This window comes from Melanotaenia boesemani, chromosome 20, assembly GCF_017639745.1.
Source record: "Melanotaenia boesemani isolate fMelBoe1 chromosome 20, fMelBoe1.pri, whole genome shotgun sequence".
Classification (NCBI taxonomy): domain Eukaryota; kingdom Metazoa; phylum Chordata; class Actinopteri; order Atheriniformes; family Melanotaeniidae; genus Melanotaenia; species Melanotaenia boesemani.
This window is the reverse complement of record NC_055701.1, coordinates 27,545,617-27,560,285: the sequence shown is the minus strand read 5'-3', so window position 1 is coordinate 27,560,285 and position 14,669 is coordinate 27,545,617. Positions and strand designations below refer to the sequence as shown.

The 14,669-nt window shown below is 40.8% G+C and overlaps 1 protein-coding gene and 1 long non-coding RNA gene across 2 annotated transcripts; one reads left to right on the top strand and one right to left on the bottom strand.

Annotated features, from left to right (window-relative positions):
• Nucleotides 1-249: 249 nt before the first annotated feature.
• Nucleotides 250-6,099, bottom strand: LOC121630866 (von Willebrand factor A domain-containing protein 5A-like). The gene is made up of 4 exons (XM_041971380.1): nt 6,036-6,099; nt 1,189-1,355; nt 982-1,096; nt 250-488 (listed from the first exon to the last, which is right to left on the bottom strand). Exons 1-4 carry the CDS (start codon nt 6,097-6,099, stop codon nt 250-252), a joined length of 585 nt encoding a protein of 194 aa, XP_041827314.1.
• Nucleotides 6,100-7,328: 1,229 nt separating this feature from the next.
• LOC121631162 lies at nt 7,329-7,737 on the top strand. Its single transcript, XR_006008683.1, has 3 exons — nt 7,329-7,371; nt 7,472-7,605; nt 7,685-7,737. It is a non-coding gene; the product is annotated as an uncharacterized LOC121631162 (long non-coding RNA).
• Nucleotides 7,738-14,669: the final 6,932 nt, after the last annotated feature.

Here is a 14,669-nt window from a genome sequence, read left to right as displayed (position 1 = left end):
AATGCACCGTCTACATATGTCTATGACAGAGACTACCCAGCAGTAGAGAAAGCTGTCATGCTAGCTAACTAGCATGTATAGCTAGCTAAAGTGTTAAATGCTCTACTCGTAACTCTTGACTGTTTTGAGAGGTATCAAGCAAAACAAAAATAAACTACACACAAACTTGATTTAGATCTTGTTGTGTGATCTAATCATGCACGCAATTCTGACTGTTTTCTTGCATGTGGCTTTATTACATAAAAAAAGTCATGATAATTTGCTGAGACAGATATGAGTGTTTCTATGACTGAGTTTACACTTGTTGAATACCCTTGCACTGCTGATGCAAGTTTCTTCCTGCTTGCTGTTATTCATGGGATCGTCCATACTTCCCCATCCATCCAATGAGAACACAAACTCCCCACATGAGGCGAGTGAGGACATCACAGACTGGGGGAACTCAGGGTACAGGCTCACCATCCCCACTGGATCACCCATCAGAGTACCTGAAACATGAGAGGAATGGAAAAACAATCACCGCAAATCTACATTTTCAAACCTATTTTAATGAATGCAACAATAGTTAAAGATTCAAATTCATTTGAGCTGTGGTAGATCTGCAGGAGAAAAGTACTGACTTCTTTTTTAAAAAGTTTTTCAAAAAGAAATGTCTGCTGTAAAAGCCATATCATACTCAGTAGCTTCTGCAGCACAAACACAACACTGCATTCTGCCGTTGTTGAAGCTGTTGGCAGGGTTTGTGCTGCATATGGGTTCAGGGACAACTGGGACTATGGCCACGTCACTTTAGGAAAGATGTGTATGGGTAGTAAACAGGTAAACAAAATGCTGTTATTTTCATATTTATTCACCTTGAAACCTGCTTTTAAAGATTACACTTTTCAGGCTCCCAAAACACTGCTTTCAAAACTTGAGCAGATTCACCTAAACTCATCTCCATGTGGACATGGCCCAATAACTAGACTAACTTACACTCACCAGGCTTTGCAGAGGCCTGTCCTGCCTCCACCACAGCAGTGGGCTGGTGGGCATCTTTGTAATAAACCAGCAGCTCAACATCTCTGTCAAACTTGTGTCCTGCAGCCAACTTAACCTGACGTTCAAAAGCACAAATACACAGTTCATGAAGTTATTTATCTTCTATGGAACAACCACACACAGCAGACACATCACCACTCTACCTACCACGGCCTGTGTCTGATCAGTGTTGAGGTACTGAAGAGGCTCCAGGGAACCACTGGACTCGACTTTAAAGACTGGACGAGGAGAGGACACTCTGGCAGAAAAGGACAGACTGTAGGGAACCAGAGAGGCTGGAACTGAGCTCACCTGGACACTGACATCTTCACTACCTGTCAACAACATGGGAGACGACTACAAGTCATGTGCTTTATGGAAGGTGGTGGCTTCAAAGCTCATATTTACTTGAAACACAATTGCATACTGCTGTCAACTTCCACCAGTATGAAGTCCAGATGGACTTTAATAAAACTCTTTCCATCAGCATGTTTGTGAGCACTAAGATGAAACATAGTAAGTGGTTCTCCTACCGTGAGGTTGCTAGCGAGGGTTGAGGACAGCAGGCAGACAGAAGCGTTTTAAGCTGTAATTTAATGAGTTTTGGGGGATTAAAAAAATATGTAGGAAAAAAGAAAGCAAAAAACCCAACAAGCTTTGATCCACTAGTGGTGCCAACTGGAGGCAAGTGGGGTGAAGTGTCTTGCCCAAGGACACAACGGCAGCTGACTGGGGGAGCAGGGAGATATATCCAATTTTGTAGCCTACTGGTTCGCCTGCTCTGCCGACGGCGGGAGCTGGTATCGAACCCTGTCTCACCAATCTTTTGATTTCTGGTTCTCTGCTCTACCTGCTAAGCCACTGGCGTCCCCAACCGTGCCAAGACTATTAATATATTTATCTTGGATGTTTTATTTGGAAAAGTATGAGAAATTTGAAAAATGGATAAAATAAAAAAGAAAAATGAGTCAATTATGCTTGTGAAATTATGAAATTTCATTGCTCCTTTCATCATTCTTCTTTTTTATGGCAAGCCGTTTTGACATTTATTAGGTAAACGGGATATGTATTTCAGATATCTGTATTTCAATTCTTCCTAGTCAAAATCAACATTTCAGATATCTAAAATGACATTCTTACTAGGTAAAAATGACGTCACATTCCCCATTCATGTGTATTGTGTTTTTACTTCCAGCTATCCTAAATGACATTCCTCCTACCTAAAATAATCATTCTGGATATCTGTAACAGTATTCTTACTAGGAAAAACGTGAGTTTCTGATATCCAGAATCCAATTGTTTCTAGTCATAATTTTCATTTCGGGTATCAGAAATGAAAAACACATTTCAGATAGCTATAAAATCATTTCAAACATCTACAATATTTTTTAAATAGTAAAAATGTCATGACAGATGTCAACTACTGCTAATATGACTTGTTAAAATTACATTTCAGCTATCTATAATTATAATTATGTCTAGGAATAATGCAGTTACAGATACCTACAAACATATTTTAGTTATCTTGAGACAGAATGGTGGGGCACCATTTTGACATAAAAAAGACTAACTGACTCTCCACATTTCTATTTTAGGTAGCATTAAAGCATTCTTCCCAGTTAGAATAATTTTCTTGCTCGTCTGAACTGCTTGTTTCCTGTTCAGAATTACAGTGTTCCTAGTGATAATTGTGATTAAAGACATTCTATGGCAAGCAGTTTTTACATTTATTAGCTTACTGGGATATGTATTTCAGATATCAGTAATTCAATTCTTCCTAGTTAAAATGAACATTTCAGATATCTAAAATGACATTCTTACTAGGACAAATGAACATTTCAAATATAACATTCTTACTAGGACAAATGAACATTTCAAATATCTAAAATGACATTTAAAATCCGCCCTGTTTTTGGATTTTGGTAATTCCTTTTTTTTTATTTTTCCTTCTGAATTGAAAGATGAAGACATGTTAACAGGCGGCCCAGAAGTTAGACTATTTCTTTCAAATTAAAAGCCTAGATTAACACGTAGCATCGTGCAAGCGTTTTGACTCATACAAAACAATATGAATATGTTCGTTCGGGCAGACAGCGACCCCAAGATGATGACAATAATAATAATAATAATAATAATAATAATAATAATAATAATAATAATAATAATAATAAGATAATGATAGATAGATAGATAGATAGATAGATAGATAGATAGATAGATAGATAGATAGATAGATAGATAGATAGATAGATGGAAATAAAAGCCTAGTGGGTAACAAGTAACCAGGATTATAATGATTGTTCACAGTGATCACAGTGCTGTGAACTGTTCATAGCTATTATTCCTTGCTGGCTAAGTTACGTTGAACGTCTGGAATTTATCTGTGCCAAGCCGTCATATAACATGGTGAACAACTTAATCTGCCAAAGCGGAAAATCAGCATTTTCATTCAGATTTTTCCAGTGGGTGGGTCATTTTGTGCAGTTTTCTCAATAGTAAATGTAAATGGAGTCTAGAAAAGTTGTTTCATCAGTACAGCGCAGGAAAACTTCTAATATTCTATTTCCTTACACAGCTGCTGTTACTGAATGACCACAAGGTGGCAGAATACATGAGGGACATGGACTGGACTTTTGGCAGGCTACACATACTGAAGACTTTATTCCATGAGGGAATGCCAAAGATTGAACAATATAGCATCCACTCCAATGTACAAAGGAAGCTGTTGCCACAGTTTCCACAACAGTGCCTGATATGGAGCCTAAGTGAAAGTAGGGTGTAATCAAGACCTGTTTCTATGTTTATATCACCATAGAATAAAACTATTTGTCATGTCAGTATTGATGAACGTTTAAAAGTCCATTTAATAATTTACTACATTAGAATGAATGAATGAAATGAATGAAAAATACTTTATTAATCCCAAAGGAAACTCCTGATTAAGTTAATACTTAAATTAACTGGCTTTCCCACAGGAATCCTGGTAATAACCAAAAACACAACGGCTTGATTTTGATGGTGCACAAGCTCTTTAAGGTAGTTACCACTTGTATGGGAGATGATGTTAAATATGAAAGGCTGCTGGCAACAGCTGATGAAAACTAAGTGTATGCTGGTTTTACAGTGTATGCTAGTCTAACAGATGTAGCTGTCGAACGTATGCCGATCTGACAACGTATGCTAAACTGACAGAACATGGGCAGACAGACCAAGTGTTTGGGAGAGGACAAAATGGACAGAAGATAGAGGTGTACAGGAGGACATGGATGCTGAAGTGCTGCTTCAGTGCCATGATTATGATGTGAAACCAGAACCAGGAGCTTTAGGTACAGTGCACAAAATCATGGGGCTCAATATGTTTTTCACTTTTAAGGTTTGCCAGTTACCATCATCTACTGACATTTTGGCATCACACTGAACAAAGAGCTGGTACACATCATCTGCCTCCAGTGCAGCAGCTCCTGACAAGGCCACGGATCCACTGCATTGACCAGTAGGAATAGTTTATAATTCAAGTTTTTGGTTTAACTTTTAAAACAGCTTTCTGCCAAGTAGCCCTTAAAAACGCTGTTTTTCATTTTAATAAAGTTAAAATTTTCTTTTAAATGACCACTATCCCTTCTTCACTTTACCAGAACCAATGTCTTCCAACAATTGTTGAATAGTTCCAGTTCTTGGTGTACCTGTCTCTTGGTCTGAAGGAGAAAGATCTCAGTGACTGTTTCAAAGTTCATCAGTCCACTGTAAGCAGGATCATTACAACCTGGATCAATTCTTTGTACACTTGGCGAAGTTGGGATATGGATGTCTCCTGACATGATTAAAGCCACAATGCCAAACGTGTTTTGACAGTACTCTGACACCCCAGTAATTATTGACTTTACAGAGATGAAATGTCACATACCTTCATCTTTTCTCTTACAGAGTGAGATATTTTTACAGTACAAATCCCACTCTGCCATGAAAGGAATGTGTCCCCACATGGTGCTATCAATCCTGCTTCTTCGTTGGATTCTGGCTCTATTAGTAACAAAGAATTGTTTAGGCAATCTGGCATTATCCCGCTTCTGGAAAAAGATATGGCCATTATGGAGAATTTTAGAATAGATGACCTGGTGCCCTTCAACGTTTACAAACCACCTTTTCTCACTAAAAACTCACAGCTATCACATGACGTGCTGTTCACTCAGGACTTTGCATGGTTAAGGATACAAGTGGAAAGGGCCAATAAGGAGAACAAATTATTTGACACCATCATCCCCTGAACCTTTGCTGGCAGTGTCAACCAGCTTTTTGCAGTAACCTGCCTCCTGAGTAACTATGAAAACAAACCCCCAGTCAAAACTTGGGCCAAGAAACTGACAGCAGGTTAAGTTGCACATGGGGTGATCAGATAGCTCAGTGGTGCCCTACTAGTTTACAGAACAATAACATGTTTGAAAATGCCATTTAGACAGGGACTTCTGTTTCTAATGATAAGTAATCTGTCACTTTAAATTTTAGTTGCAGACCTGATGGCCAGTAGCACCCTGCTGCCGCAGTCTGATTGGCTGAGACACCTGCGCTGCAGAGTGGGTGATGACTTCGCCTAATTGCCCAAAATGCAGAGACAGCATCTTTGTGGACCTGCAGTTTCATCTAACAGGATTGGAGGATGTGATAGACATCCTCCAGCCTGTCATCAGGGGATAGAGTTTCGTTGTTTTTATCTCAACTGGTGCTTTTTCTCTTCAGTTATAAAGTTATGGTTAAGCTGGGGTAGCTGTCTGCCCGAACGAACATATTCATATTTTTTTGTATGAGTCAACACAGTATGTGCTTGCACGATGCTACGTGTTAATCTAGGCTTTTAATTTGAAATAACTATTCTAACTTCCGGGCCGCCTGTTAACATGTCTTCATCTTTCAATGGGTTTTATGCAATAATACCTGCGCAGTCTCTTCCTGGTCACGATAAGCCAGCCCAACTACTTCCGGTTGCCAGCTGCCAAAGCGGTTAATATGGTGTTTTTTACCCGTTGTCTTCAAGACTTGCCTCGCATCAACGTGGACGATGTCCACAGGATTTTCCAGAAGCATACGGAGCCGTCTGCAAGCAAGCGGATTAAAGGCTTTAAGTTGTATATCACCAACTTTATACACGATTATGAAGGTAAGTGTTTCGCTAACAGTGGTAGCTCGAAGGTAGCATCATAAGAAGACAGGCAGCTAGTCAACGTGTTAATGTGATTAGGACACTGTGTAGTAAGAACAATAAATATTAAGCTCGCATTTTACACAGAAATATATTTGGTCTGTTTTTGACATATAGTAATGCTTTGCTACTTATATTGTGTGTTCTTTGGTTAGCACCATTTGCTAATAAGTCACTACTGCTTCTCTTCCTCAGTTTCTGACAAGAGTGAGACAGAAGTGACAGTGAGGGCAAAATGCTTCAGATCCATGAAAAAGAGCCAGAAGCCGCATTCATTGAGTGTAGGGAAATGGGGGCAGCGGGAAGAATTTACTTATTAAATATGACCTCAAACGGCAGTTAGTTGCAGTCCTGGGTTTTGATGCTGCTGTAATTTTTGCTGTTAATGTCTGTAGTTCAGAGGCATTTTCTACTCTGGTTTATTAATGTGATGGGAACTATGTAGCTCTACATTTATTGTTAGGAGTTTTTTTTTTTTTTTCATTTAGACGAAATAAGGGGAAACGATGCATATTAATGAACATTCAGTCAAATGTAAATATAGCTCAAGGCTAATTTCCATCTGTAGACCCCCTGGCAGGTTAATGGTACTACAGAAATGCACACTAGACAAAAATAATTCAGTATTTTATATCTATTCAGTATTTTAATATATAAGAATATTTGGCTAAAACATATAACAAGTTTAACAACTTTAGTTTCTGTGTTTTATAAGTCATACCAGTTTTAGGGCTATCATTCACTGCATGGATATAAAAACACTTCACATGGTACTGTTTCTATCAACTTCTTTTACAGGTGGTTCTCAAAGACACTAAACCTGTTGAGCTGCTGACGTACCAGTGTTCATGTGTTGCTGGGCTTGCCCTGTGCAATCATGTTGCAGCCTTGCTGTATCAGTCTGCTGATTACAGCCAGAAGGGACTTACAGCTGTACCCCCAACACAAAGCTGCACACATTCTGAACAGCAGTGGCACAAACCTCGTACTCAGGTGAAAAATCCAAATCTTTTAACATAATGTTGTTAGTTACACACATACAAAAACATCATCTTTAACTTTTACATTTCTTTACAGGGCTTCAAACCTGGTCCGACCAATCAGATGGTGATACTATCAGCAAGACCCAAAGAAAGAAGACTGGCTGAAGGAATCCGGTAATACATTACACATAGAATAGTTAATTTATTTTCCTTTGTCTGTTTCATTGAAGTTCCCTTTATAAGCATGCACACATGCACACTCTTCTTCTTAAAGCACACAGCTTGTTAACAGTGAGGCACAAGAGAAGGCATAGATGCAGTGAGTACATAGTACATGATAGATGAAACCAAACCAACAAGCAGCGTGAACAACTTATTAAGAATAAAGTCTACTCCAAAGTTTGGCAGGTCAGAAGGTTATACTGAATTGATCTCATAAAATATTTGACTGAACATGTAAAACAATTACGCTGTGTTGTAATTGCAGGAGTAATTTATACAAAGCAGCCTCAAACCTGACCTGCGAGCTCCCAGACATGACTGTGCTTCACCTGAACGAGGCCTATGAACAGATGCCAAGGGACACTGCTCCACTTATAACCACCATGGGGATTTCAGGGGCTATACCACTGGTGGACAGTGCCTTTGGCAAAGTTCAAGAAGGAAGTGTCCTCTCCTATCTCCTCCCAGCATGGAGCCCACCTAAAACGTGTTTGCATTCCACTGCAACACCACGACCATCTGTACCTCCCTCGAATTACTTCTTGGGCCCCACCAAGTGCTGCTTTGTACTGAGCCATCATCAGCAACTCCACATGATGTCTCTGGAAACATCACATGACATGCCCACCGAATTGAGGAGAGCACAAGGCAGCAAAGCTCTCTGCAGGAATGGCACCTCTTAAGGAGGCTGCGTGCGACATCCTCTAGATTTAGGTATGTGCACTTTTCACCCAACAGGATATATAGTTGTAAACAAACATGATGATCCTGTCGGAATAAGAAATTGTGTTAAATATGATTTTGTTTTTAAAACTTCGCCTTCATATAAACATCTTTTTCAGAAACCGCAGCCTAGCAGACCTTGTGTATTTTGGTTTTAATAATAGTATAGTGTTTATATTATATATATATATATATATATATATATATATATATATATATATATATATATATATATATATTATGCTGTTTAATTATATACTGTTTATCCATGTGATGTGCTTCAGAGAAGTTTGCCATGTGAGAGGACAGTCATCGGCAGAAAGCTTGGCCGTTCGAATCTACAAAACTGCCGACATGAAGAGAGGCCTCGAGCTGGAGCCTAAGGCAATAGAGGAGTATTGTCTGGCGAGGGACGTCAACCACTACCCATGTGGCTTCATCATTCATCCCGATGCGCCGTGGCTTGGGGCTTCACCAGATGGTCTGATCTACGACCCAAAAGCTGAACCTGCATTTGGACTGGTAGAGGTGAAGTGTCCTAATGTCAGAAGCTATGTCGACTGCACTTACCTCAGGGTCTCTGATGACATACTTCAGTTAAAAAAATCACATGCCTACTACTGGCAGGTGCAGGGGCAACTTTTATTAAGTGGATTTGAATGGTGCAACTTTGTAGTCTACACTGAGGATGACCTGTTCATTCAGAGGATTTACAGGGATGATGAAGTTCTACAAGCTATAAAAGAGAAAACTGATTACTTTTAATTTTATCTGTCCATGCTTTTGGCATGAAAATTGTGATGCTTGCACTGCTTGTAAATAGAGGTGGGTAGTAACGTGGTACATTTACTCCATTACATTAACTTGGGTAAGGTTTTACAAAAAATGTACTTTTTATAGTAGTTTTAAAACGGTGTGCTTTTTACTTTCACTCAATTATACTTATAAATTAGGAACACTACTTTTACTCCATTAGAATTGCATGCAATCCACTTGTTGCTTATTTTTTTGGCCATTTATTAATATGAATCAGTTTTCTTACACGACTTCCACATGACCATCTCAGAAAACAAACATACTGTGCTGGTGGCTACGTCAGTTTTATGAAGACTGTTTTAATGTGATGGATGTTTTATTCATGTTCATTTTTTTCATCACTGTTTCAGTTACTGATTTTTAGTTAAAAAGAATATATCTGATGTTGTTCAGAGAGCACTCAGTATTTTAGTAGTTTTTTTCAATAAGTACTTTTTAGTCTAACTAGAGTAATTATTTGGATGACTAGCTTTGACTTTTACTTGAGTCATATTTTTCTCATGTAACAGTACTATTATTTCAGAATTTTTGGCTTCTCTACCCACCTCTGCTTGTAAATAACAAACACAAAACAATTAAAATTCCACCGTTTGTGTCCCAAAGGAAGGCTGTGAGATGGCCTTTTTTTATTGCATCAAAATGTTTAAAACAGCAATAACAATATCACATTCAATGACTAACTATTCTACAATAATCACTTGCAATGTCAGATTTGATTGTTCTACTTTGCCCAAGCCTTAAACAAGGGGCCATTTTCGTAGTTCAGCAGGAGACATGCAACAATGTACAGTTGATTAATGTTACCAAACATATTCAAAGGAATGGCTGAATCGAATAACTTGTGTTCTTTCAATCTTCGAATCACACGCTCCACATGCACTCTGAGGTGTGCGATTGCCTGCGTTTCCCTGACCTCACTCTCAGGCATTTGATGTCTTCCTGAAAGAAATGCAGGTCTGTACATCTTACAGGGCACACAGTTGTCCATCAGGAAGCCTCTGTCCACCATGATCGCTGAGTCTGGACGGAGAAGCTTGCAAAGACCTGATTCCACAAACAGCTGCTTGTCGCTGATCGAACCAGCATAGAGGGGAGAAACAAAGGTCACTGGACCATGTGGTGCTATACCAATCATTCCTTTCAGGGTGCAGTGGGACTTGTAGTTTGAGTAGACCTCACTCTGTAGCAAGGGAGAAGAAGGGGTTTGGCACCTCAGCTCAGTGCAGTCCAGAACCACAGTGGTGTCAGCATAGTCTCTGAACTCTACAGGTAGGTACTCCCGGATCCTCTCTTGTGTCATCCAGATTCTCTGTGCACCCAGGACAGAAAGCAAAAAATTGCTCCATGTGAGAATTATTCTGCTCACAGTAGATTGGTGGATTTGATAGCGGTCAGACAGGTCCCTCTGCTGGTCAGGTAGTTCAGGAACAGGAACATTTCATCTATTGGGTGTAGAGCCTGTCCCTGTGAAACACACAAGATAAGAAATAAATGGTTGGCTGTACTACTTTATTGTGCTCTAGTTGGAAAATCACATAATTACAAATAAGGCCTACCGTGGGAGCACTCAGTCGTCCAGCATCATCAGCAGTTAAGCTGGTCGCTCGGACCATGTATTTCAGTGATGGTTGAATGACCTGCCAAAACCGCATCAGGTGGTCATAAGATGCAAACCTGGAAACAGATGGAGGCCTAACTTCACCTGAGGGACATTCCATTTTGTTTTATTTATTATTTTGAAAATTACAATGAGCAGGATAAATGTTAACCAAACTACATTAGTCAGATATTCAGTCATTTTTTTCCCCACACGCTGTGTAAATTTTTTTTAGATAGACATTTATTTATGCCTCAGTGGGGTAATTCATAGTGCTGTAGACAGCTGTACAATTTCACAGTAAACAAGTAAAAAAATAGATTAGATTAGATTAGATTAGATTAGATTCAACTTTATTGTCATTACACATGTACAAGTACAATGCAACGAAACACAGTTTGGCATCTAACCAGAAGTGCAATAAGCAACAAGTGCAAGATATATGTTATATACAGTATGTGCAAATGACTGTACAGTATGTACAAATGTGCAATGTACAAAAGCAAAAAGTGATTATCACAGTATGATGATTTAAGTGCTATGAGCATAATATACAGATGGATATGTGCATTAATGTACATCAGTGTCGAGCAGAATCTATGAACGTAGTTTACAGATGATATTTACAAGTCTTTATGTAACTTAGTCACTAGTGCAGTGGACATTGAAATAGTGCAAAGTAATGAGCAGGAGTCTAACTAAATAAACAGTGAAGTGGAAAGGCTAGTGGAGTGTTCAGTACATAGTACTCGGTCAGGTCGGGGGGTGTGTGATGGGATGTAGTGTGGTATGGGGTCAGTCAGTGGGGGGCAGAGTTCAGCAGCGAGACAGCTCTGGGGAAGAAGCTGTTCCTCAGCCTGCTGGTCTTTGTCCTGAGGCTTCTGAAGCGCCTGCCAGACGGCAGGAGTGCAAACAGTCCATGTGCAGGGTGGGATGAGTCTTTGAGGATGCTGCGAGCTCGACGCAGACAGCGTTTCCTCTGGACTTCCTCGAGGGCTGGAAGTGGAGACCCTGTGATGCGTTGGGCAGTTTTCACCACCCGCTGCAGCGCCTTGCGATCTGCGACAGAGCAGTTCCCATACCAGACCGTGACACAGCTGGTCAGGATGCTCTCAATCGCACAGTGGTAAAAGTTCACCAGGATGGCTGAAGACAGGTGGTGTTTCTTCAGCGTCCTCAGGAAGAAGAGGCGCTGGTGAGCCTTCTTCACAAGGCTGGAGGTGTTGGTGGTCCAATTCAGGTTCTCCGAGATGTGGATCCCCAGGAACTTGAAGCTGGAGACACGTTCAACTGCCATCTCGTCGATGTGGATGGGGTCATGTGTGCCTCCTCTCTCCCTCCTGAAGTCCACGATGAGCTCCTTGGTTTTCTTTGTGTTAAGGAGCAGGTGATTGTCTGCGCACCACGTGGCCAGGTGCTGAACCTCCTCCCTGTAGGCCGACTCATCGTTGTTGCTGATGAGGCCGATCACCGTGGTGTCGTCAGCAAACTTGATGATGGAGTTGGATCCATGTACAGGTCTGCAGTCGTGGGTGAAGAGGGAATACAGGAATGGGCTCAGCACACAGCCCTGTGGTACGCCTGTGTTGAGTGTGATGGTGGAGGAGCAGGTGTTGCCTGACCTAACATGCTGAGGTCTGTTGGTCAGAAAGTCCTTTATCCAGAAGCAGAGGGGGGTGGTGATGCCCAAGTCTCCAAGTTTAGTGATTAACCTGGAGGGTCTGACAGTGTTGAATGCTGAGCTATAGTCAACAAACAGTATCCGTGCATATGTATTGGTATTGTCCAGATGTGTGAGCACAGAGTGCAGCGCTGTGGAGACTGCATCCTCTGTACACCTATTGCTGCGGTAGGCAAACTGATGTGGGTCCAGTGTGGGTGAAAGGCAGCTCTTCAGATGTGACAGGACTAGCCGCTCGAAGCACTTCATCACAATGGGTGTGAGTGCGACTGGCCGGTAGTCATTCAGGCATGCCGGACTGGAGTGTTTTGGTACCGGTACAATGGAGGTGGATTTGAGGCATGTTGGCACAGCTGCTTGGGTAAGGGACAGGTTGAAGATGTCCGTGAAGACCTCTGCGAGGTAAACAAGTTGTGTATACAAATATATATATACACAACTACAATATAAATACATCAACACTGCTGCGAACAGGCCTAATTGTGGAGTCTGACAGCAGAGGGGAGGAAGGACCTGCAGTATCTCTCCATTGATGATGCTTTTGGTGTTCTTGACCTTCATCTGCGATCTGAAGTAAACCTTCCTGCTACAAGCAACCACCTGTTAGACCGGGGTCTTATTAATTTGTATTTCAGAATACATTTTTAATTTCCATGTTCATGGAGTCTAACAAGTAAACCAGTCTATCCAAATATAAGAAGACGACCCCTCATTTCCCCTTGATGTTTCACTCTCAGCAGATATCTGCATCTGATCATCCACCTGGCTGCTTACTACCTGCAGATTCTACAGGTGAAGCTCCTGCAAACTTCAGTTATACTGAGGGGTTACCTTATGAAATAAATGCTTAACATTTTCACAGTACAGGGCAGCCCCTTTCACCCTGCTGCTGTCAGACCTTACAATCAGACCTGCTCACAGTCGACAACATGTAAGCTAGATGTTTACAGTAAGCAATAAGCAGAAAGCAATATACCATCTCCTGTGCTATAACTCAGCTCTTTATTTTTGCCAATATAAAAAATAAAATAATGGAGCTCCTCTTGTGACACAACAAGAGAAAAGTTGTTCCACGGAAATAAAACTGGAACGGCGCCGGGTCTCAGCCGCCTCCTCCTGCCTTCCTTACTCGGCTCTTTGACATCTTGCGCTGTAAAGTGTCGACTGCATACACGGGTGTGTGGAGTGATGATGAGATTATCCCTTCTGATGTTCACGATCAATCTCTTCCGTTGTTGATCATCCGAGGGAAACGTGTGGAAACTGATTGTTGAATTGTATTTAGCTGACGAGGTACACAATGGAACACAGCAGTGTTCAGCTGTCGACCTTTCACGCCGCTGAAACTTGTGTGCCTGCTTCATCTCACGTTATATATTATACCATTATAGTAATACACTCATCTATAAACAACTATACTACCTGTTGTCTCGACTATGAACAATATCTTATTCCTTGGTTTCCCTCAGTATTCAAATCTACAGCCACAACGTTACCCATAGCTTTAACCGGAAGCGTTTTTACTGGCGTGTCGTGAACCGGAAGTTAAACAAACAGCACCGTGCATAAAGCCCATTGTTCGTGTTCCAGTATTCTTTCCCTGAATTCTAAAGCGCACATTTGAAGGAAAACACTTAGGTTAAAGGAGGATTTTTATCCATGTAGTGTCATTTCTCAATGTTTTTATGTATATTTCTTTAATTTCTTGTAAGGTCTTGTGACGTCACATGGTAATCCATGGAAACAGTGGAGGAGATTTGCTCTTCATACACTCAGAAACTTTGATTTGGGCAAGAAGACCCTGGAAGTATTCATCCAGCAGGAGTGCCGATATCTCACAGAGGCCTTTGCAGACCAGCAAGGCACGAATGAGTTTACTGGAAAACACTTGATATTTTTCTGTGGCTCATCACACACTTACTATTTTGACGTAAGGTTTTACTTAATCTCTGTTCCCTTTTTTATTTTACAGGCAAGCCTTTTAATGGCCAGATACTGATAAACAACGCTGTTTCCAACATCATCTGCTGCTTGGTGTTTGGGAATTGATTTGAGTACAATGACAAGCAGTACCAGTCTATTCTTCAGGGCTTGAATGACATTGTGTGTTTACAGGGAGGTTTTATGACACAGGTGAGCCAATCTAAAGACAGCAAGTGCAGAACTGGTGATTTATTCGGTGTATTAAAGGTATCAATCCACCTACCCACCCCACCAGGTGTGCAGTAGAAACTTAAGTGAATAACAGCTATAGTGTTCACAGACTGAGAGGATCTGGTATTTGTCTCCATGCTCTGTAGGTGTACAACACAATTCCTTGGCTGATGAAGAGGATGCCTGGACCTCATCAGGAGATATTTCGTGTGGTACGAAAGATTATTATGGGTGCCAATGCTGTAAGGCATTGGCAACATATTACTATCGCTCTGCGTA